Source organism: Microplitis mediator, chromosome 10 (genome assembly GCF_029852145.1).
Source record: "Microplitis mediator isolate UGA2020A chromosome 10, iyMicMedi2.1, whole genome shotgun sequence".
NCBI classification, from domain to species: Eukaryota; Metazoa; Arthropoda; class Insecta; order Hymenoptera; family Braconidae; genus Microplitis; species Microplitis mediator.
Window position 1 is genome coordinate 5,123,752 of NC_079978.1, and position 22,575 is coordinate 5,146,326.

General features: G+C 27.2%; 4 protein-coding genes across 9 annotated transcripts; 1 reads left to right on the top strand and 3 right to left on the bottom strand.

Annotated features, from left to right (window-relative positions):
* Positions 1-9: 9 nt before the first annotated feature.
* On the bottom strand, positions 10-1,828 carry LOC130676742 (40S ribosomal protein S8). The gene is made up of 4 exons (XM_057483221.1): positions 1,805-1,828; positions 1,357-1,487; positions 379-630; positions 10-287 (listed from the first exon to the last, which is right to left on the bottom strand). Exons 1-4 carry the CDS (start codon positions 1,806-1,808, stop codon positions 48-50), a joined length of 627 nt encoding a protein of 208 aa, XP_057339204.1. The 5' UTR covers positions 1,809-1,828; the 3' UTR covers positions 10-47.
* A 512-nt stretch (positions 1,829-2,340) lies between these two features.
* Positions 2,341-10,580, top strand: LOC130676740 (acyl-CoA Delta-9 desaturase). Of its 4 annotated transcripts, none has more exons than XM_057483216.1 (6): positions 2,341-2,491; positions 2,568-2,730; positions 7,244-7,467; positions 8,265-8,395; positions 8,525-8,916; positions 9,005-10,580. In XM_057483216.1, exons 3-6 carry the CDS (start codon positions 7,275-7,277, stop codon positions 9,324-9,326), a joined length of 1,038 nt encoding a protein of 345 aa, XP_057339199.1. In that variant the 5' UTR covers positions 2,341-2,491; positions 2,568-2,730; positions 7,244-7,274; the 3' UTR covers positions 9,327-10,580. The 4 variants fall into 4 exon arrangements, with proteins under 4 accessions (XP_057339199.1, XP_057339200.1, XP_057339198.1 ...); XM_057483217.1 differs by having other exon boundaries at positions 2,375-2,491; positions 2,573-2,730; XM_057483215.1 differs by having other exon boundaries at positions 2,377-2,730.
* Positions 10,581-11,656: 1,076 nt separating this feature from the next.
* On the bottom strand, positions 11,657-14,730 carry LOC130676741 (acyl-CoA Delta-9 desaturase). Its single transcript, XM_057483220.1, has 5 exons — positions 14,436-14,730; positions 14,194-14,324; positions 12,629-12,834; positions 12,370-12,555; positions 11,657-12,120 (listed from the first exon to the last, which is right to left on the bottom strand). Exons 1-5 carry the CDS (start codon positions 14,575-14,577, stop codon positions 11,811-11,813), a joined length of 975 nt encoding a protein of 324 aa, XP_057339203.1. The 5' UTR covers positions 14,578-14,730; the 3' UTR covers positions 11,657-11,810.
* Positions 14,615-21,162, bottom strand: LOC130676738 (acyl-CoA Delta-9 desaturase). 3 transcript variants are annotated; one of them, XM_057483212.1, is made up of 6 exons: positions 20,915-21,162; positions 18,624-18,968; positions 17,230-17,360; positions 16,947-17,152; positions 16,113-16,298; positions 14,615-16,038 (listed from the first exon to the last, which is right to left on the bottom strand). In XM_057483212.1, the coding sequence occupies exons 2-6, from the start codon at positions 18,892-18,894 to the stop codon at positions 15,708-15,710; spliced, it is 1,125 nt and encodes a 374-aa protein (XP_057339195.1). In that variant the 5' UTR covers positions 18,895-18,968; positions 20,915-21,162; the 3' UTR covers positions 14,615-15,707. The 3 variants fall into 3 exon arrangements, with proteins under 3 accessions (XP_057339195.1, XP_057339196.1, XP_057339197.1); XM_057483213.1 differs by lacking the exon at positions 20,915-21,162 and adding an exon at positions 19,290-19,474; XM_057483214.1 differs by lacking the exon at positions 20,915-21,162 and adding an exon at positions 19,175-19,196.
* Between the last annotated feature and the right edge of the window lie 1,413 nt (positions 21,163-22,575).

Consider the following 22,575-nt stretch of genomic DNA (forward strand, 5'->3'; position numbering starts at 1 on the left):
AACGAGGTATTATCATTTTTTCGAAGACTTGTTTATTAGCCGTTACATTACTTGGCTTTTTTACTTTTTATTTTACGCATGTAGAACTCGAGTTCTTTGCCTTCCAAAATGTAACCATCAGCGCGACCACATTGACCTGGTCGGCTTGCAATACAGGCTAACACACGTCCAGTTGCGAACTGCTCTTCCAATGCTGGTTCAACTTTAGCCAGCCGCTGTCTTGCCTTGTATTTGTTTTCAGTTTTCTTGGATCTTTTCTTATTCAAAATCTCCTCTTCGGCTTCAGTCTATCAACAGTAAATAATTTTAATCAATTAGTTGACTCGCTTAATAAAATTAATTAATTAATTAATCAATCAATCAAATAAATAAACTTACAAGTTTAGCTCCGCGTTTGCGTCCCAATGGTAAGATGTAGTGGCTTTCATACCATTGTCTGAATGGAGTAGCATCGATAGTAACGATAGCGTTCTTTACCAAAGTTTTAGTTCTAACAAGTTCATTGTTAGAGGCGTTGTAGACCACATCGATGATACGAGTTTTACGGGTGCTACACTCACTTGCCCATGAAAAATTACCAGTGTCAAGACGAAGTGCACGGTACTTCTTGTTACCTCCACGAGTACGAACCTTCAAATTTTAATTTTTTATCTCATGTCCAAAAATTTTTAATAAATAAATAAATAGATCAGAGCCTCAGGACAAAGTAAAAATTATAACATCAGCTTTGATTTAGTGGTTGATTTGTTTGTTCAATATGTAAAGGAGTATGAATTCATAGGATTAAGCTGCTAAGGAAGTCGAAACTAAAGTCAATTAAATCAAAGCTGATGTTCTGATTTTTAATTTGTACTGACTCCTTGCGACTTTTATTAGCAAATTGAAATTTAAACTGGGACAGTAATTAGTCGAAGATAACAACCAAAACACTGGGATGTCCATCATAAAAACAATATGATTGACACTTGGTTAAGGACATTCTCAGACAGTGAATAACAGTATTCAAATTTAATCAATTAATTAAAAAAAAATTATAGTTCTTGTCAATTAAGAATTAAACGAAATTTAGTAGAAAAATTTGATACAAAATTATCAAGAAACTGAAGTTTATTTTCCAAATTTTGTTCAACTCCTAATTGATATCAACTGCAAATGATGTTTTTAAAAATCTGTCTCGGCAAAATTTTCACTACGTAGCCCTTTTTTCAAATAATGCTCTAACTTTTTTAATTAATTATCAAAACTTTAACAGTCATTACAATTGAATATTTTTAAAAAGTGGGGGAACTGTCTGAGAATGCCTTTAAGTCAAATAATAAATAAATCAATTGAATTTAAGTATAAAAATAAACTTACGGTGTGGATTCTCTGGGCACCAAGCTTGGTGTTGGCAGCAGGTCTACCTAATTCGAACTTCCTCTTCTTTCTAAGAGGTTTACGTTTACCTCCGGTGGGTCTTCGTTTGTGATAATGATCTCGCGAAATACCTGAAATAAAATTAATTAATTAATTGATTGATAAAAAAAATCGCTTAAGACACATCAGCACTGGATCACTTGATTTTTAAAAATTTATTTTTTCAAAGCAGTCACGTTTGATAAAAACTATCAACGAGTTCATAACCTCTGACAATTGTCTAAGTTGCGTTTAACAATAAAACTAAAGTTAAATAATGAAAAATATATCAACAATATAATGAATAATCGATAATAAAAGATCTGTATTATAATTTAATGATTAAATATTAAGTTTATTCGCGGATGGAATTTGATAAAAATAAATATTATAAATTGACAAAACTCACCCATGATGGCAGAGGATCAAAAGAGGCAGCTACAGAAAACAGCGCTCGACTCAAGATATATCCGGAGTTATTATTCAACTTTGCTGCCATCTTGTATCATATAACAATAATACTATTACAGTCGGTACACATAATTGCCCTCATATTTTATTTATTTAATAAATAATAAAAATTTAATTCTTTATTTTATTACATTTTTAAATTATTTAACTATCATCTAAATGATAATAATTATAAATTCAAATGATAAGCTAACGCTACCCAAGATTTAAAAAAGCGCGCGATTTTTGTGAAATTTAAAAATCTGACAGCTGGTAATTAAAAAATACTACAATTATTTTCATATTTAAATCGCATGACGAATTAAAAATTCAAATCTAACATTAAGTAAAATAATTAATGACATTTTATAATAATTTTTCATCATAAAATTATGACACATCTAATCCTCCAACCTTTGGACATCCATGCCACCTAGCGTAAAAAAAGTAAAGGAAAAAAAAAGCAAATCTGATATATTTTTTTGTGCTTGCATAGAATAGAGCCCTAAGAAACCGACTCGTATTTAATCTGGCGCGTATTGTCGAGTTTTCTTAGTTACAATCCGATCCAATCAGAGCTTCAATCACGTTTGTATTTTCCTTTAATCCTGTGGTGGTCTTCAGTCCACGTCGTAATTCCATTTCAGTAAAGAGTGCGACGTTACATTTCATCATACCTTGTACAGTCACCATCAAATACGTTTGAATTTTTTTTTACAAAGGGTAGTAATTACAAGGTCACTGTTACCCATTAGAAAAGTAATAAATTTCTCGAGGCCACGTGGATATTTACAGTATATTAAATAATACCCATATACATATATATTTGTTTGAAGCCTAGAAGCCGGTAGACGGTTTTTTTTTACGGCGTCGTTTCAATCATAGGTAAGTCCCATACAATTACATATTACTATTATAGTATATTTTAATTATATCAACCTTCTTTTTTAAATTACAAATAATTTATATTTTTTTTTTTTTAAATTACTTTTATTTTTTTTTTAATTTTATATATTTTAGTACAAAGAAACAGTTGCTTGATCATGTCAGCATTCAAGTAGAACATTCAAGTTCCTATATGTATATATATGATCTATTGTACTCTTAAATACAATTGAGTAAACTTCCTTATAATTTATACGTATACATCCATATATATATTTATATTTACTTGACACCTTATACAGTTATTTAATACCATAGTACAGTTAACATTTATCGTGACAAATAAAATATTATTGCAGGTACAATTTTTAATTTAACTTTTTATTTTACTGATATAAATATATATTTAATATACTTTTTATTTGTCAGTAAATTATTATTTTAAATCACGTGGGTTTAAATTAAAATCGGATGATTTATTAATGGGACAAAAAAAGGTAAAATTTATAATTCGTTGCTATAAATTAATATGAGTTATAAATAATATATAGCATACGTCGAATTATAATTATTTGAATTAGTATATATTATAGGAAGTAATATAATGCTTGTATTAATAATACAATAGAATGTAATGGAATAAGTTTATAAGCGCAGGTTTTATCTAACATGGGAAAGTGATGGCGGTTTTGTCGAAAACTTCCGGGGACGAAATGTAACTCGGGAAATTTTATTGTATTTATATATTAATTTAAATTATTTTCTTTTTTATTTAATTGACTGATAATTTTTAAAAATTACAAAATATGGAAAAAAGTTTCATAAAATTCATTGAACTCAGAGATTATTTTGCTTTCCGCATTTAAAGTTAAATTTATGTCTGATAATTCTCAGTTGCTAGTTGCAAGATCAAGGTCATAATGATTAATATATAACATATTATTTAAAAATAAACTTTTACTTTATTTTAAATAATAGTAGGATCCCAACTCGGTCTTGTAAAAGTTTACTAACTCATCTATAATCCATTAAAAAAATAAAAAAAAAATAAAAAAAAAATATGTTATCTCGCGATAAAAAAATCATTATAAATTCTTTTTTGCTTTACATAGTAAATTTTTTATTTAAATCAGCATACTGATTTGTCGAACGTCGATCTCTTGATACGTCCACGTGGACGTTTGAATATTAATTTTTTTGAGTCATTCGGCTGATATGATATGAAGAAAAAAACAAAATTACAATCGCATTTGCTTAAATTACATGTTCAAGAAACGAATAAATAAATAAATAAATAAATAATGAATAACAAAAAATAAATAAAAAAAAGAGAGATTGAGGAAGTAAGGAAGGAAGGAAGGAAGATAGAACTAAGCACATCGTGTACGTGACGTGAGCGTAAACGCGCGTGTAACAGCTGTTCCGGTGGACTCTGGGATTCGTTGATTTTGGGTGGCGCGAGGTACTGCCTCGTCTTTCATTGGACGATTTTGCTTTAACTCTCATCTAATGTATCCCCCTGGTTGTTTCTCTACCAACACAAGTCTGCTTGTTCCTGCACTTTCGCACGTATACTTGCACCCAACACACTCTTGTAAATGTATGAGTATATTTCATCAGTCGTATGATGATTATGTTCTCAACTCCTACAATTTACAATATATGAGTTATACATTCATCCATCCATAGATACATACATACATACACATATATATACATACATACATACATGTACTAGAATTTTACTATACTCTTTTCTCCAAAGAGTTTTAAAGTTACCTACACGTGTAATGTTAATTTATCTGTACAATACATGTTCTATGTGTAGTAGTAAATTAACACTTTGACTAAAATAGTATAGAATATGCCTACACTATTGCTATCAAATATAATATATATATATATATAGAGAGAGAGATATGTAAATGAATAGGTATAATAATTTTTTTTTATTTTCATTAGCAGAGAACGTGTACCGGCTTTTATGACAAAACTTATCGGTTACTATGCTTACTTAATACGTTTTAAACTTTAGACTATAAAAGATTCAAATCTGTTCTTGAAATATAACCAGTTTATCTATTTCAATCGTATATAAAAAAAAAAACACGGAAAAAAACCTTAAAAAATATGATGTAAAAATAAATTTTGGAGCAATAATAGACTAAACATTTTTATTAATCTGAATGTTTTTTTTTTGAGATAAATTTATAAGCTGAACTATTTTTTAAAATTCAAAATATTTTTACCAAATAATTGAACTCATTTTTGTAATTATGTAATTTTCGGTAAATGATAAAAATAGTTGATGATAATTAATGAAAATTAAAAAAAAAAAATCAATGGAAGTTTTTTTTAATGATTCAATAAACTTTTTTGTTTATTAATAACAAAAACCGATACATAAATTCCATCACGTCAGCATCATCAGATACGATACCCTGCCGCCACGTTGTATCACGTGGAGTTCACATGAACGATTTAGTAAAGATAACCATTAACATTTACCAAAAAATTTATATTTTTGTTTACTAAATAACAAATTATATAACTAATTTAATAAAAAGTTCAAAATACTCTTTCATATTTAATGTCATATATAATTCATTTATTTGTTTGGGTGTTAATGAATTTTATTAATGACTTTTGTCATTTTATTTTTCATCAATGATATATATATCATATAATTATCAAAAGTAATTAGAATGAATAACAATTTTTATTTTGTTAGACATGAGTAATTAGTAATAAGAATGTTTTAAAAAATTAAGTACTTTCTCGATATTTCTAGATACTTCTATCCTAGTATCTATATATTTATAATATTCTGCAGATATATATATATATATATATATATATATATATATTAAGGGCAGTTGAAAGTAACTACGCGTGCTTGGGGCGTCTCATTGTAAGCCTGCGCTCCTCTATTTCCATCAGGATTTATCAGTCAGTCGATAGGTCGTCTCTATGATGTTAAACGCTCTCCTATTTTATCGAAAAGTATTTAATTAGGGTGATATCAAAGTTTTAGTGGCTTCTATCGCAATACTTATCGAATTAAAAAAGAAACAAATCTATTTCATTTTTTTTACTTACAACAAAAATTAAATTTCATTAATTTTATAGCTCATATATATCTTGAGAAGGTTTTTTTTGGTCGTTTGTTTATCAATGGTGAATATCACTATTGAATTTTTGTACGGATTTCTAAATACTCTGAATATTCTTAAGCTAATTATCACTAAGGTAAAGTCTATTAGGTGTGATCCTGAAGTTACTAGACAATTAAAAATTTTTGAATTTTCTTCTCAACAATTTAATTTTAAAAAACAATGAAAATAAAAAAATGCACATGTAGAAAATTAAAGAAACTAGAGGTGCAATTTTTTTCCATGCTTTTTTTTTAAAATTTATCGTTATGAAAAATAATTCAAAAATTCTTAGACCTCTTCTAACTTCAGTATCATCGCTAATTTCAGTATCATGATTAATTTAAAATATAAAATTTTCCTTTTACTTACAATATCGACTATAAGAACTCCAATAACCGGATGAGTGGAAAGTAATGCCTTTGTGATTTTTTCTAGACGGAAAATTTTGAATTCTTTTTAACTCACTTGTGTTTCTAAAGTTCATGCGAGATAATGACGTAGTAATAAATATTAAGTATCTTGTTGTGACGAGGACTTATTTTGTTATCGAACAGATTATTTGAATTGGCAATTTGTCCATCCACAGGACATGAAGTTCATTCGTGTTTTTTTGTTACGTCATTGTGTACTTTATTTGTAAAAGTAGTATCTTGATGACTGGGTGCCAAAGTTCGTCAATATTATTATTATTTTTATTATTGTATATATAAAATTGCACATTGTATTATATTAATATTAATATAAATATTGCATATCTCTATAATCTAATTATGATTTTTGAACGAATAACAAACACTCGTCATTATTATTATTATTATTACTAAATTTTCTGTCAGTAATAATGACAGCGATGACTCCTTTTTAAATCATACACAATATTAATTAATCAACAATGGAATTTTTAAACCCGATACCTTTATTTAGTTTATAAATATATACATACATACAATTGATATATAAAATTTATTACAGTATCAAACTTACTTATTACTTATTTTTATTTATCTAATTTTTTTCTCTTTTGAAATAGAAAAAATTATATTTTGCATTTTTAATATCAATGGTGTGATAAATTCTCCTACAAATATTATCAGTTGACCTTTCGTGTCACCTGTCAATTTATAGAGTTAAGATCCAATAAGAAAATAATTTAATCTTTTTGCTATTATCGTGTTCGTGATGATCAAACTTTTTGTTTTCGTCAAAAATGAAAATTATGCAATAGATAATATTCCCCTACTTAAAATATAATTTTTTTTTATCATATACTATATATAGATTTCCGTTTTCATATATAAGCCGGGGTATCCAATGTTAATTTGCTCACTTGCTAATTAAATATCTTATTAACATTACAGTGAATGCCGAACGTTTGACAGTGGATTAATAATGGCACCAAATGTAACAGCAGCATTAACAACTCTCTGTGAAGAGGATTTGGCTAAAACTACACCATCGAAACCGGTGTATAAACGGGAAATTGTGTGGTTCAATGTCGCGGTGTTTTCTTTACTTCATATCGGAGCACTTTATGGTGCCTACCTTATGTTTTCATCTGCTAAATTAATAACAACATTTTATGGTGAGTAATTTTACGAGTGGGAATGTACCAGCCATCAGACAAATTTAAAATTATAAATAAATAGAGTAAATAATTGATAAAATAATATTTATAAAAAATGCACTTGTTAATTTAAAAATTTTTTAAATGCGCATTTTTTAAAATTTTATTTTATTTTTTATTTACTCGATTTATTTATAATTTCAAATTTGTCTGATGTCTGCTACATTCACATGGAATTTTTTATTTTTTTTAATACAAATAAATTAATTTAATTTGCGAAGATATGACAAATATGTTGATCAGTGATTTAATACATTCAAGGTCATGTTATTTAACAATATATAACGTTAATAAATATGTATTAGTGGAAGTCTAGTTAAAGGGCAATTTGTTGATCGTGTAGGGCAACATGATACTAAAGTTAGCCGACGTCTAATAACTTGGATTTTTTTTTAAACGATAAATTATAAAAAAAAAAATATTTAAAAAAATTGCACCTACAGTTTTTTAAATTTTCTACGTGCATTTTTTTAGTTTTTCTTTTTTTGCATTTAATTTGCGGCAAAAAATCCGAAATTGTTAATTGTCTGTTAACTGCAGAATCATCAGTGCAACTGATGCCAGTCGGCTCAATGCCAGAATACCGGGAGTTGATAAACTCATAAATACATTAGAATTATACATGTTAATTTCAAAATGAATTTTAAATGAATGAAAATTTATTTGCATACAACTTTTAATATAATTAACCATATGCAGTAATTAAAATCATTTGATTACAATACTAATAAATATTAACAACTTTTATTTTACAGCATTCGTTCTTTATATGTGCAGTGGTATTGGAATAACAGCCGGAGCACATCGATTATGGTCGCACCGTTCTTACAAAGCTAAACTACCGCTGAAAATAATTCTCATGATTTTCAACACACTCGCTTTCCAAGTAAGCATGCTAATTAATTTAAATAATCACGATTAATTAATAACTGTCTTTATTGACAGTTAATTTGACGATTAATTTGAATTGTCAATTTTATTAATCAACATTTAATTACCATTTTTTACTTTACAGAACAGTATATACGAATGGTCAAGAGACCACAGAGTACATCACAAGTACAGTGAAACAGATGCTGACCCTCATAATGCCTCTCGCGGTTTCTTTTTCTCTCACGTCGGCTGGTTGTTGTGTAAAAAACACCCCGATGTTAAAGAAAAAGGTAAAGGTATTGACATGAGTGATCTTGCAGCTGATCCAGTTGTTGCTTTCCAAAAGAAGCATTACAAATTTTTGATGCCACTCATTTGCTTTATTTTACCTGCGTTTGTTCCGGTATATTTCTGGGGTGAATCCTGGAATAATTCATACTTTGTTGCTGTTATTCTTCGGTATGTTTGGACATTGCACATGACCTGGTTGGTCAATTCCGCGGCTCATTTCTTCGGTGGTAAACCATATGACAAGTGAGTTTTTTTTTTATAACTAAAGTAGTCTACAGGTTTTTTTTTAATGTCTTGTTTTCTTTATATATTTATTTATTATTTTTTTTAGGTACATGAATCCATCTGAAAATGTAATGGTAGCATGGGGAGCTTTGGGTGAAGGCTGGCACAATTACCATCACGTATTTCCATGGGACTACAAGGCGGCTGAGTTGGGAAAATACTGGGGCAACAGCACAACAGCATTCATCGATTTCTTTGCGTCATTTGGATGGGCCTATGATACTAAAGCCGTATCCACGGAATTGATAAGACAGCGCAGTATAAGAACCGGCGATGGCTCTCATCCTGTGTGGGGATGGGGCGACAAAGATCAAACTCCTGACGAAAGAGATGCTGCTCTTATAACAAATCATTTACATACACAATAAAATTCTCAGTAATTTAATTTAATTATTTATGAGAACAATTTAAACTCAGGCATTAGAAAAGAAAAAAATGAAAAAGAAGACGAAGAAGTTAATAATTAACAAAATAAGTAAAAAGTATGAATCAAATATAAGAATGGGTTACGACCATTGATGTACTTTTTCATTAATCATTATTTTTTCTTTCCGTTAAATATTCTTTTTTTCTTTATACATTTATCTATAATAGCATCATTAATTCATCTTTCATTATACATTAATCAATTAATGTCAATCGTTTCGAGTTATTTTACGTCGAAAAAATTCATATCGAGCAATATTTTTTAACGATGACAATTATTGATTATGTTTATAAATATAAATACATCTCATCTTTATATATACATATATATAGTTCAGTTTACATGGTACATAGTTTTGTTACTTTCTGTATACTAGACCCTGTTGTGCGGTACCTGAATTCCATAGTTTTTTTTCTCATTTTTATTATTGTCAATTAATGTTTTATTTTCGTGATTTAAATTTTCAGTAAAACATTTTTAATATTTAAATGTATGAGTATATATATATAACTACTGTACAATGATAACTGATAATATAACACTCATAGATGAATAATAATTTATAATAGTTAATATAATAAAATACAGATAACTTGAGTCGTGATGGTGAGTAAAGTAAACGAATAAAAAAAAAAGTAATCGAAAGTCGATAAATAATAATACTTATTATTATTATTGAAATAATATCATTTATTTTACGAATGATTATTATTAAAACTTTGTACAATCATTTTATTTCATTTATATTGTTCAGAACAAAGTATATTGGTATCGTATTACAATGAAACAAATAAAGTATAAGTATTTAATAATATAAATATATTTTTGATTCAAGTTGTTTTTTAACTGATAAAAATTTTCACCAATACAGTGGTTGCATTTTTATTAAATTTAAATTTATTAAATAGTCCAAAAGTTGAAACAGTTATTTTTTATCTTACATTGTAAATTAAATAAAATAAAGTTAAATAATTTTATAAAAAATGAATAAAATTTATTAAACAAACATTTGAATCTGAGGCTTTACAATTTACGATCTACTAGCCAACTTAATTAAATAAACATCTAATAATAAATCTAAGTACGTACATTGTGATTGAAGTTTATTACGAATATAAACCTAAATATTTATGATTGCATGGCCTGTGGATTATAAAGTTGAGAATTAATAAATTTTCAAGTGTGAATTTAAAAATTGTTTATTTATTTTTTTTTTTTTTTTTCAATAAGTAAGTAAATATTCTACATGATCGACTGTTAAAAAATTTATATATACATATATATTATAAATTTTTTCAGCTTGAGAGCCAAGCTGATGACAACCTACTGCAGCAAGTTGTTATCAAGTTTGCCGCAAAAATTGAAATTTTCATAAGTTGACAGCAACTGGTCGGCAACTTTCTGAGAAAGTTGGTGGCAAAAGCTGGCATTCTATTAGTTGACGGAAAGTTGCCTTCAATTTTCTCAGAAAGTTGGTGTCAACTTGTCAACAGTTACGAAGGCTGAAGTTGTCAACTTGATCGCAACTAATTGACACCAACTTCCTGACCAGAGAGTCATGCAGGCAGCAAGCCAGTGACAAACTATTGCAGCAACTTGTCACCAAGTTGGCTACAAAAATTGGGACTTCCATAAGTTGACGGCAACTGGTCGTCTTGCCGAGAAAGTTGGCATTCCATTAGTTGACGGAAAGTTGCCTTAATTTTCTCAGAAAGTTGGTGACAGGTTGCGGCAGTAGATTGTCGCAAACTTTCTGGAAAAGTTGGTAACAATTTGCAGTCAACAGCTACAGAAGATATAAGTTGTCATCAACTTGACCGCAACAAATTGACACTAACTTTCTGACTAGAAAGTCTTGCAATCAAGGGGAAGTTGATCGCAAATTGATGGAAGTCTGGCTCAAATTAAACGTCAAGTATATAACAAAAACTTTGTGTACAACTAATTGATACTAACTTGTAGTTAATTTAGAAGTAAACTTTTCCTCTTCAAGCTTTTTTTCCCACGATTTTCGGGTAGCACTTTCTGTTAAGGGTCGGCAGTACCGAATTTCCGGATTTTATATTTCTAATTACGTTTTAAATATTTTTGATACTCGAATGATGAAAATCTTCCGAGGAAATTCGTCTTATGCATTTTTCCGAAAGCTAAAAGTCCAGATCCAGCAAATATTTGATTAGCAAAAAAAAAAAAAAAAAGAAACTCCATAAAGTAAATAATTTATTTAAATTAAAAAATTATTTTTTTCAGTGTAAGAAGATTTAAAAAAAATTAAAATGATAAATTTTATTAAATACAATAGATTTCTTATAATAATAATAATAATAATAAAAATAATAATAATAATAATAATAATAATGATAATAGCAATAAAAATAATTAAAACTAATAATATTAATAAATAAATAAATAATATTAAGTGTCATTAATGATGATAACGAAGTTTCATTTTATCAGCTTCAACTTCAGCTATTTTTTTGACATCGTCCATTACTTGTTGAAAAGATTTTTTCGTGGCAGTTGCTTCAAATAATGCATCACGTATATTTTCACTTGATGCTGATTTCATTCTATTGACTAATCCAATAACATTCAAAATTTTAAGAGTAGTCGTCGCCCAACCTTTGGCATAAGACCCGTATTCGCCGCACTTCCAATCCCATGGCAATAGATAATGGTAATTAATCCAGTAAGATTTTTTTATTAAAAATACCATATTGTCATCTGGAGGATATCTAAAAAAAATATATAAATAAATAAATGAATAAGTTATGGGGTATTATTAATAATTAAAAATTAATATCAGATGCACTTTTTAATCAAGAGTTTTTTATGTTTTAATTAATAACAGATTTGTATATCTATATCAGTATATATATTGACTGTATACTCCTTGATCATCAATTACTACAGTACTATGACTACGTGGTTTATAAATAAAAAGTTTAAATAATAGCGTATATGTATCAAGAATTGATTTTAACTTTTCGTGTGGTTTAAGTCCCCAAATTAGTATTCCGCTGTGGATCAGCCACGTCATGTTTGACAATACTGCGAAACGTAAAAATCCAAGTACTAAAACTGAATTAGCTATTGATTCTCCCCAATATTCTGCTGGCGCGTTTATTGGCAACAGAATTCCAAATATCAAAAATAGGGGCCAATAGAATCTAAAAAATATAATTAACAATAACATTAATATATTTTCAAAGGACTTTAATTTTATTTTATTTAAACAAGTACTTTTTTTGAAACCAGACGTATCCATCGAGATGAATATCACGCATGTCAATAATTTTGGCGGTTTGTTCATAATTTGGCGGCTTGGTCATTGTATTTGAAATAAGGTGACAGTATAAAAATCCTTCGTTGTGATTAAATGGATCTTTTTCAGTACCAAAATATTTGTGATGAATTCTGTGAGCTAAGACCCAATCGTAGATTGGTCCCTGTAATATTGAAAAAATGATCTTTTTTTTATCTATGATTTTAAAATTAATTTTAATTAGGATGTGTCAAAATTATTTTTTTTTACAACTGTTAGATTTTTGATGAAATTTTTTTTTTACACAACACGAAGTTGCAGTCTGTACGGTTACCTGACCGTTGATTCAAAGACGATTGATCCCCGACAATTGATCCACCGATAAAATATACTCACACACATATAAATGTGAAAAATTACGCCTTTTTTTCGATAATTTTGTGTGCGTGTAACATAAAAAATATACTAACACACAAATTTTTCACATTTATATGTGTGTGAGTGTATTTTATCGGCGGATCAATCGTCGAAAGGATCAATTGTCGGGGATCAGTTGTCTTTGGGTCATCGGTCGTGTCACCGTCTGTACTGTAGTTATTAAAATGTATGTTGCAATACAGCAAAATTTCATGAGACGTCAGACAAATTTAAAATTATTAACAAATCGAATAAATAATTAGTAAAATTAAATTCGAAAAAATGCACATTTCAAAAATTTAAAAATTAATAAGTGCATTTTTTCGAAATATTTTTTTAAAAATTATTTACTCTATTTATTAATGATTTTAAATTTGTCTGATGTCTGCTACATTCATACTCGTAAAATTTCGAGCAATACACAGCAATACAAATAACCGAAAACTTGTGTAATTTTTATATTTCTGGTTTGAAGCGACATTAAAATTTTTAATTTTGTTTTTCGTTAAAAAAAAAAAAAAAAAAAAAAAATCAAATTTTTAATTTTAATTCAAAACCTCGTTTTCTATTCTAGATTTTTAAGGGCGTTCTCAGACGGTGCCCCTACTTTTTAAAAATTTTAAATGAATTTCAATTGTCATAAGCGTATCAAAATTTTATTCATTGATTAAAAAAAAATTAAAGCATGGATTGAAAAAAGTATAACGTAGTAGCGATTTCACCGAGATATAGATTTAAAAGAACATTACTTACAGTTGATATCAATTGGGAGTTAAACGAAATTCAGAAAATAAATTTCAGTAAAATCTTCATGGCAATTTTATGATTCGAATTTTCCAATTTTTTATGCTAAAATTTATTCAACGAATTTCGTTTAACTCCTAATTGATGACAACTGCAATTAATTTTTTTTAATTTTATACCCCAGCGAAATTGTCCGTTTTTCAATTAAGGTTTTAATTTCTTTTTAATTAATTAATAAAATTTTAACACGGTTACGACAGTTGATAGTCATTGCATATTTTTTAAATGTGGGGGCACTATCTGAAAATCCTCTCAAGTAAAAAAAAAACATAATTTTTAATTGACACTTCCTAATATTTCTAACAATAAAATCTAAACGTACAACTCCTGCTAAAGTGTGGGCGAGCATAAAAAATAATTTAATATACCAAACAGCTTCGTAACTTTGATGAGCCCAAAGACGATGGGCGCCAATCGTCACCCCAAGTCCGCCGATATATATTACTGCCAAGGCTGGAAGAAAAATGATTAAATTACTTGAAAATAACAAAATAAAATACAAATTTTGTGACACTACAGCTTCGCGTTCGAGGTGTGCAAAGAAATTTATTAAAAAGTACATACTGAAAAAGAGCGTCGCCCATGATGTGTGAAATAAAAGTAACCATATTCCATACAATCCTAATGCATAGAGATGAATATACCAAAGTACCATGTGCCACTGGATGTCTCCTTTATCGGCATCTGGCTTTTTGGACTCCGACATTTTACGAATTATAAATTTCCTAAATTATTTTCTTTACACTATTTACTAAAACTATTACTATAGTTAATATTCAAAAACTTAATTATTTTATTACACTAGAGTAACATTAAAAAATCACAGCGTTTTAACTCATGTGTTACCTGAATGAATTACGGGAATAAAATAACCATTGGAACGGCTTAATAAAGACTGTGAGGCCACGTATAATGTTTCTTCACAAACGATCGGTACTCTATTTAACCCTTGTGACCCGGTTTTAAAATTTCATTAAACTTGTACTCTTCAACGTTAATTAACATTGTCATTTCCTTTCAAGCACATTTATAGAATACAGCACGACAATGTATATACATAAATATTTTTATTATTTAAATGACTTTTTGTCAGCCAATAATTAAATAAACTTTATAAATAATCATTTTATTTATTCAATATTTATTTATTAATTACATAATATATTATTCTTTATTTTATTGCATATAAATATATATATTGTATATTTATTTAACAAATCAATAACAAAAAGGGAAATTTTAATATTTCCAAACCGACGTGACTTAATGAATACTGTCGAGTTTTTAATATAAACTTCTTTTTTTTTTTAAATACTATTACAGCCATTAATAACAAAAAAAAAATATTATAAATTATATCCAGTATAATCAATATTTATATTAAATTAAGTGAATTAAAGTTACTTGGATGACAGTAAAAAAATACTATATAGTTTTTTAATACGTTAAATTAATAATTATATTGATGACTTTGTGATAAATAAATATTTTTTTTTTTTTTTAATGAAATGAAAAATCTAGTTTACTTAAACTTCGGTTTCAAGTATTCTCGACGTAAGTCGTATACAAACTAATAATAATATACAATTAAAAAAAAAAAAAAGAAAAAAAATTATTGAATACATTTACAATTCTAAGTTTATAATATCCAAGACATTTACGTTCCTTAAAATGTAAATGAGAATTATTTTTTTGCTTTGATAAAAAATAAAAAATTTATTTATCGTTTTAAATTCAAAATATTTTTTAATTAAATTTCGAAAAAAATTTAACTTTAAGAAAAAAATTAATTATTGAATAATTAAAAAAAATGTAATTAGCAATTACAAATAAATATTAATGACTATGAGAGTCCATGGTGTCAAGTTCTTTGAGATCATCATAAGGTATATCTTTATCACCATACCCCCATACATTTTGATCGTGAGAATGAGTGCCATCGCCAGTTCGATCAGCGCGTCTACGTACCATTTCCGGTGATACATATTTACAATCGTAGGCCCATCCAATCCGCGCAAATGCATCAATGAAAGCAGTTGTTATGTTGAATGAGTAGCTACCTAATTCCCCAGTCTTATAATCCCATGGAAATACGTGGTGATAATTGTGCCAGCCTTCGCCCAATGCTGCTATCGATACCATTAAATTTTCAGCTGGGGATATATCTCTGCAAATAAATTTATAATTAATCGACTAATTAATAAGTATAATTATAAATTAATAAATAATTGATAAACCTACTTATCATATGGTCTTTGACCCCATAAATGTGCAACGCTATTGACAAAAAATGCGATATTCAAAGTCACGCAAAAACGGAAATTAAAATTCACCCAAAATGACGTCCATAGTGATTCATTCCAAAAATACCAGGGTACACATACTGGTAATCCAATGGTCAGCAAAGCAAATAGTGGAATGTAGAGCCTGTAAAATTAAATTTAAAAAAATATATATATTAATTCTCTATACAAAAAAACATATATCCGGAAATACCCAGACCAAACTGCACATACGCTGTAAAAAAATTTTTGGACCCGGTGTAGTGTAAACGTCTGAGTGTAAAAATTTTGGTGTAAAAATTACACCAAATATTGTGTTAAATTTAGGCGGTGTGAATTTAAAATTTTTACACCGTCAACCGTGTAAATGTGTAAATTTATAACGGGTAACACGGAATGGTGTAAAAAAAGTAGATTACACTGTATCAAAATTACACTAATGGAAAATTTACACCGAGAGAATTTTACACCGTTATTTCACACTACACGGCCGTGTAAAGTTCTCCGGGTCAATTTTTACACCGAAATTTTTTACAGTGTATGATACATATATTTTTATATTTGTGGTATATATTCAGTTTGGCCTAAATATATTTTTTTCGTATGGGTCATTTTTTTTTTAATCATTTTATTTACTAATGACAGCTATCGAGTAATCGAATAATAACTTTATAATCGAATAATAACTTTATAATCGTCATTAAAAAAATTATTTACCGGCCAGTTATCAAGTGATTAAAAAAAAAAACAACAAAGTTATCAAATTATTTAAAATTGTAAAAATAAAAATTACTTTTTTTGCCACATAACAATTGGGTCAGCAATGAGATCACTCATATCAACAGCTTGACGTTTAGCAACGACGTCTGGATGGGGTGAAGTAAACAACCAGCCTACATGAGCGAAAAAGAATCCTCTCTTTGCATTATGGGGATCAGCGTCTGTCTCACTGTATTTATGATGAACTCGGTGATCTAACGCCCATGCGTAGACATGTCTCTGCATTAATCAAAATAAAATATATGTATATTTATTACCGATAAAATTATTGTTAATTATAAAAATGATTTACATACTTGGCCTGCTATTGTAAACAAAAAAACGAGAAGTAATCTTAGTGGCCATTTGGCTTTATATGCTCTGTGAGACCAAAGTCTGTGTGCTCCTGCAGTGATACCAAATCCCGACATATATATTGTCATAAAAGCTGTAAAATAAGTATATTTAAATAGGGACAAATGCGGAGCGGATGAGTGTTTATTTATTTAATCCCCTCGGAGTGAAATTCACTTCGAAGGGGAGTTTATTTTAATATTTAAATTTCAAATCGGAGTAAATTTGGATGGAAATAAAATCCGTAATCACTCCCTATTTTTTACAGTGGAATTATTATTTAATAAAATAAATATAAATTAATTTTACTCGTATTCGAAAACGAGTTATTAAATTTTAGTCAATAATTTTTCCCTTCTATACTGAGTGCAATCAAATAAAAAGGACAAAATATCACCTAAAATCCACCCTAATTTAAATATAATTTTTTAATCTTTTTTATCGTTGGTCAATACACGCAAGCTTGACATTTTTGATCTTTAACAAATAAAATAAATCTATCAAGGTAAAAAATTTTTCTTTAATATATTAAATTTTATTACTTCGTTTTTATAACATTACAAAGTATACTTTTTTTTTCGTTCATAATAAAATTTATTTATACAGTTTATTGTCTTAGGATTAAAAGCATATCTACGACCCCTGAGAGGTATTTCTATTTAATACTTAGAATGCCCAGCACTTTAAGAAGGCGAATGAGTCAGTAAACACACGAGATATTGATTTGTAATTCGGATAATGTTCCTACCGCCTGTTGAGCAGTGAACTACTTTTTTATGGACATTTTTTTTTTTTTTTAATGCAAAGTTTATGTAGAAAAGAAAAAAAAAACTATTGATTAAATTCTTCAGCTCAGTAATTTATAATTAAAAATCAAGTCAAATTTTATACTGTAAAAAATTTGCAGTGAAAGCGAATAAAATCCGGAGTAAATTCAGACTCGAAGCGGAGACTTTTTTTTTATTTAATTCCCTCGGAAATTTACTCCGTATTCAGTGACCTTTTTTTTTAAACTCCAGGACTCTAAGAGGGAGTGAATTCTGATTTAAATAAAATTTATAATCGCTACGAATTCACTCCCAATTTTTCAGTGTAGAGTAGACGTACATTTGTGGCCACAGTTCCATTTTTTGACATTTATTACTTCATTTAAATTAATGAAAAAGTATTTAAAAAAATTTTCATTGCAATAGTGTGATAAAAGTGTCTGATGACATTTAAAAAAATTAATTACGTCATTGCGTATTTTTAAAATGACTTTATTTAAATTTTCCCAGTATCAAAAACTGTCTCTGGGGGCCAAAAACGGCATCTCTACTCTACAAATAGTAATAATAAAAAAAAATTTAATATTTACCCCATAGACTTGTGAGTAATTTGGCTTTTGTAAATATGAGGTAGATTCCATAAAGGCATCCGGCATGAATAAATATCTGTACACTTAGGTCTAACCATTTTATTTTAGGTATATAAATTTCTTTATTATTATTATTATTGTTCTCGTTGTTATTATTATTATTATTATTTTGTGTATAATTATTATTTTTCTTCATTAGATTACTTGCATCACAGTATGTATCTCCATTACTTAAAACAGTCGACTGTACAGTCGGTTTCCTTGACGACATAATGAAATATATTTTTAAAAATAATTATTTTAAAAATATATATAAATTTATCTTTTGTATAAATCCTCTGAGATCTAGAAAAAATATAAATAATAAATATATAACTAATTAATAATATGAGTGAATTGGTTATAGTATTTTTTCAACAGCGTTATGTAACTCGGGTAAGCATGACAATTAAAAATTTGTCATCCGGTAATAAGTATGTCTAGTGCGAAATAAATAAATAATTTAAAAATGACAGTATATACTTTACTGTACTAAATGATATCTAAATAACCTTGGATTAAATGAAATATCGCAGCCGATTTGTTGGAGAAAATAATTATTATTTTTGAATACTAAATTCCACTGTCACTTGATAGTTAAAAAACACAATAATAAATAATAATTACCAAGGCCGTATCAATTCGGAGAAATGATAAAAGTGTGACAAGTGTTTTTGGTGATATAAATCTATTTGAAGAGCAAGTATAAGAATCACATGTGATCAAGATAAAAAAGTTCCAAGTGATTTTATTTTTTCATTGATTGGCAGTAATGACAATAACTATTATTTTTATTGTTATTCTTTATATTTATATATATCAGACGATTTAATATATAAAGTAGTTATTAATTTAAATCCGATCTAATTTAAATAAGACCACGTGACATGTTTTCAATAACACTATTGGTAAATATTTTCGTGGGCACTCGGTTTTATTCGTAAGCCGCCAATAATAAAATAGTAATTATCTAATGATAAAAAATTTATAGCTCGTTTTAATGATAAATTTATGACAAACATGAAACAATACTGATAAATTTATTTAGACTTATCACTGAAAAAAATTGGGAGTGAATTCGGATTTTATTTAAATTCAAATTTACGCGTAGTTTCGAAGTTTTTTAAAATTTACTCTGCATACGGAGTAAATTCGGAGTGATCTAGATTTTATTTAAATCCGCATTCACTCCGATTCGGAGTTTCAATATGGAAATAACTCCGAATTCAATCTGCGTTCACTCCACAATTTTTTTTCAGTGTACTTTTAAATTTAAAAAAATAATAGAAGTTAATTTTTCTTGTTAATAATTACCGGTTTAAAAAAAAAAAAATGAAAATTAATTAACTAACAAATGATAAAATATGTTCGATACTAAGTAGCTAGAATTGATAACAATAATTTCCAATGAGTCATGTATATGTGGATATATATTGAGTACTTAATAAAATATTGTTGATTTAAAAAGTATAGATTATAAATTACAACACAATCTTTTTGTATTACGATAATCTATTAAGAATTAATATATAAGTACTGTACTGTACATCTGGCTGAAAATATTTTTATATCTGTCGGCTTATCTTTACCTACAAATTCATGGCCCGATAACGATAAGGTTTGTAAGTTAAATTATCGGGTAAAAAAAAAATGTCATTATTTTATAGAAATAAGTATTAAATTTTTATTATTTACACATCGAGTATTAGTCAATAAAACTGACAATTGAAATAATAAAGCCGCGCCCGTTATATGATGAAATGTATGCATATGAGAGACAAATACAAATATAAATAAAAGACTTGATACTTAAATTATTTGTTCAATTACATATTATTGGTAATATATTGGAACAAATTTACCGTACAATTATTTTAATAATTTAATTTTTTTATCATCAGATTGGAAAGTTTTGAGTATCAGATAATTTTAGTATGTAAATATATATATGTATTGTAGTGAACTTTAAAATGTATATAAAGCCACATGTAAAAATATATTACGTAGCTATTAGATGGCAACGAACGCGCTGCTTCAGCTGAGAAATATTTTTCGAACTTTTTTTTTTTACTTAGCATTCGCGGTGATGACACAACAGGAAAGTAGTAAAATAAAAAAAAACCAACGGTTAAGTATAAGTTTAAATAGTATTAAATATCAGTGACCGATTTTTTTTACACCATGACATCATTGACATGCATAACTTTTATATTTTCTACAAGTAAATATATATAAACTAAATATCAACGTACTTAATATGTATTTATGTGATCACTATATTTTTATATACTTTGTAAAGTCATAATATTTATAAAAAAATATAAGAAACACTAGATATTTATCACTGTAATTATACACTCCGATTTGGGTTTTTTTTTGAACTGGGCATGCAGTGCAAGTATTTGTGTTGGGCCAATTAAATAATCGTTTAAATGTTTTAAACAAAATTTAAATTATTTGAAATGTTGATTTACTCTTACAAGACCGAGAGCACAAACGTGTGTCAACTAAACACATTGCCGGCATGAACTAAAAGACGAAGGGAACACCCAAGTCCCCCCTTACTCGCTGTTACGTCTCACCAAACTTACTTTTATGTGTTTGTATATATGTTTTATACATATTATGTTATGTTACTGTAATAGATTATATCATACATATATATATTTATATTTATATTTATATTTGAATTTCGAAATCATTGTGCCAAAGTTTCTAATAGCGGCACTAGTTTAAATTTATAAATTATAATTTTGAAAATTCGAGGGGATTTTTACTATTAAATATTTCAAAAAAAAAATTAAAAAAATAAAAAATGAATAAATAATCAGTTAATAAATACTTTAAATATTTATTTATGATTATTTAAATGAATGAAGATTAATTTCATTGATGATTGAGTTTTAAAAATATATGTATATATTTTGCATAAGCAAATAATTGTAAATTATTTTTTAAAAAATTTTTAAATTACGCGAGTACAATTTGAGTGAAGCTATTCCACGATTAAGATTATAATGATTTGTATTGTACGTGACTTCAAATAATTACGTGTTACACCCCAAGGACAATTGTTATGTCTCTCATAAAAAAAAAAATAAAACGAGACGTCACTCGGAGTAGAGCTCGGAAATTCTCGGAAGAAATTGAGTCTATGTAGAATATGGTAATTAGATGTAATTTTTAATTAGCAATGAGTTGATGTATTTGTTTTTATTAAAATTTTTATTGTTATATATATGATATATGATATTTTTTATAGTTATTTATCTGGACTTAAAGTCAGTGGAAAGTCTCCAGTCGATCGATTTCAATTATTATTCTTTTGCTGATTATAATCTCGAGTTCGTGGAATTTAACTGAGTAATAATAAAATAATTGATTACTTTGATGAGTCAATGGCACAAAAAACTATTCATTAATTAATACTAATTTAAAACTTAATTAATTTTATAATTACTGTATTTTATTTTTGTTAATTTAAAATAATATCACGAGTTTTGAGTTTAGTTTTATTATTTATGACTCATAATTTTATGTTTAATTTAGACTTTTTTTTTTTTTTTTTTTTTTTTTTTTCAAATTCTATTTTTAATAACTAAAAAAAAATAGATTGTTGACTTATCATCTTCTGGTACAGTAGTAAAAGTCGTAAGATGTCACTACAGGACAGAATTTTCATTAAAATTATTTTTCAAAATATTTTTATAAAAAATTAAATGAAATTTTTAATTCAAAATAATTGTTAATTACATCGTTTATTATCACTTATTTTTTTCATAATCGCAGATATAAAAAATTTTTAATTTCATTATAAAAGTTTCTGACGAAGTTCGAAATTTACTTTATAAAAATTAGAAATAATGTTTAATATTTTTTGGCTAATTAAAAAAAATTAATTAAATAGAATAGA

Excerpts from the sequence above, each read along its gene's own strand:
- LOC130676742 (XM_057483221.1), bottom strand. Across the intron at positions 631-1,356 it reads GTGCCCAGAGAATCCACACC|GTTCGTACTCGTGGAGGTAA; the intron begins GTAAGTTTATTT and ends TAAAATTTGAAG. Across the intron at positions 288-378 it reads GCAAACGCGGAGCTAAACTT|ACTGAAGCCGAAGAGGAGAT; the intron begins GTAAGTTTATTT and ends TACTGTTGATAG.
- LOC130676740 (XM_057483216.1), top strand. The coding sequence starts at position 7,275 with ATGGCACCAAATGTAACAGCAGCATTAACAACTCTCTGTGAAGAGGAT. Across the intron at positions 7,468-8,264 it reads ATTAATAACAACATTTTATG|CATTCGTTCTTTATATGTGC; the intron begins GTGAGTAATTTT and ends TTTATTTTACAG. Across the intron at positions 8,917-9,004 it reads GGTGGTAAACCATATGACAA|GTACATGAATCCATCTGAAA; the intron begins GTGAGTTTTTTT and ends TATTTTTTTTAG.
- LOC130676741 (XM_057483220.1), bottom strand. The coding sequence starts at position 14,577 with ATGTCGGAGTCCAAAAAGCCAGATGCCGATAAAGGAGACATCCAGTGG. Across the intron at positions 14,325-14,435 it reads ATGGGCGACGCTCTTTTTCA|CCTTGGCAGTAATATATATC; the intron begins GTATGTACTTTT and ends TTTTTCTTCCAG. Across the intron at positions 12,556-12,628 it reads TACGTCTGGTTTCAAAAAAA|ATTCTATTGGCCCCTATTTT; the intron begins GTACTTGTTTAA and ends TATATTTTTTAG.
- LOC130676738 (XM_057483212.1), bottom strand. The coding sequence starts at position 18,894 with ATGTCGTCAAGGAAACCGACTGTACAGTCGACTGTTTTAAGTAATGGA. Across the intron at positions 17,153-17,229 it reads TGTTTACAATAGCAGGCCAA|AGACATGTCTACGCATGGGC; the intron begins GTATGTAAATCA and ends TGATTAATGCAG. Across the intron at positions 16,299-16,946 it reads ATTGTTATGTGGCAAAAAAA|GCTCTACATTCCACTATTTG; the intron begins GTAATTTTTATT and ends TTAATTTTACAG.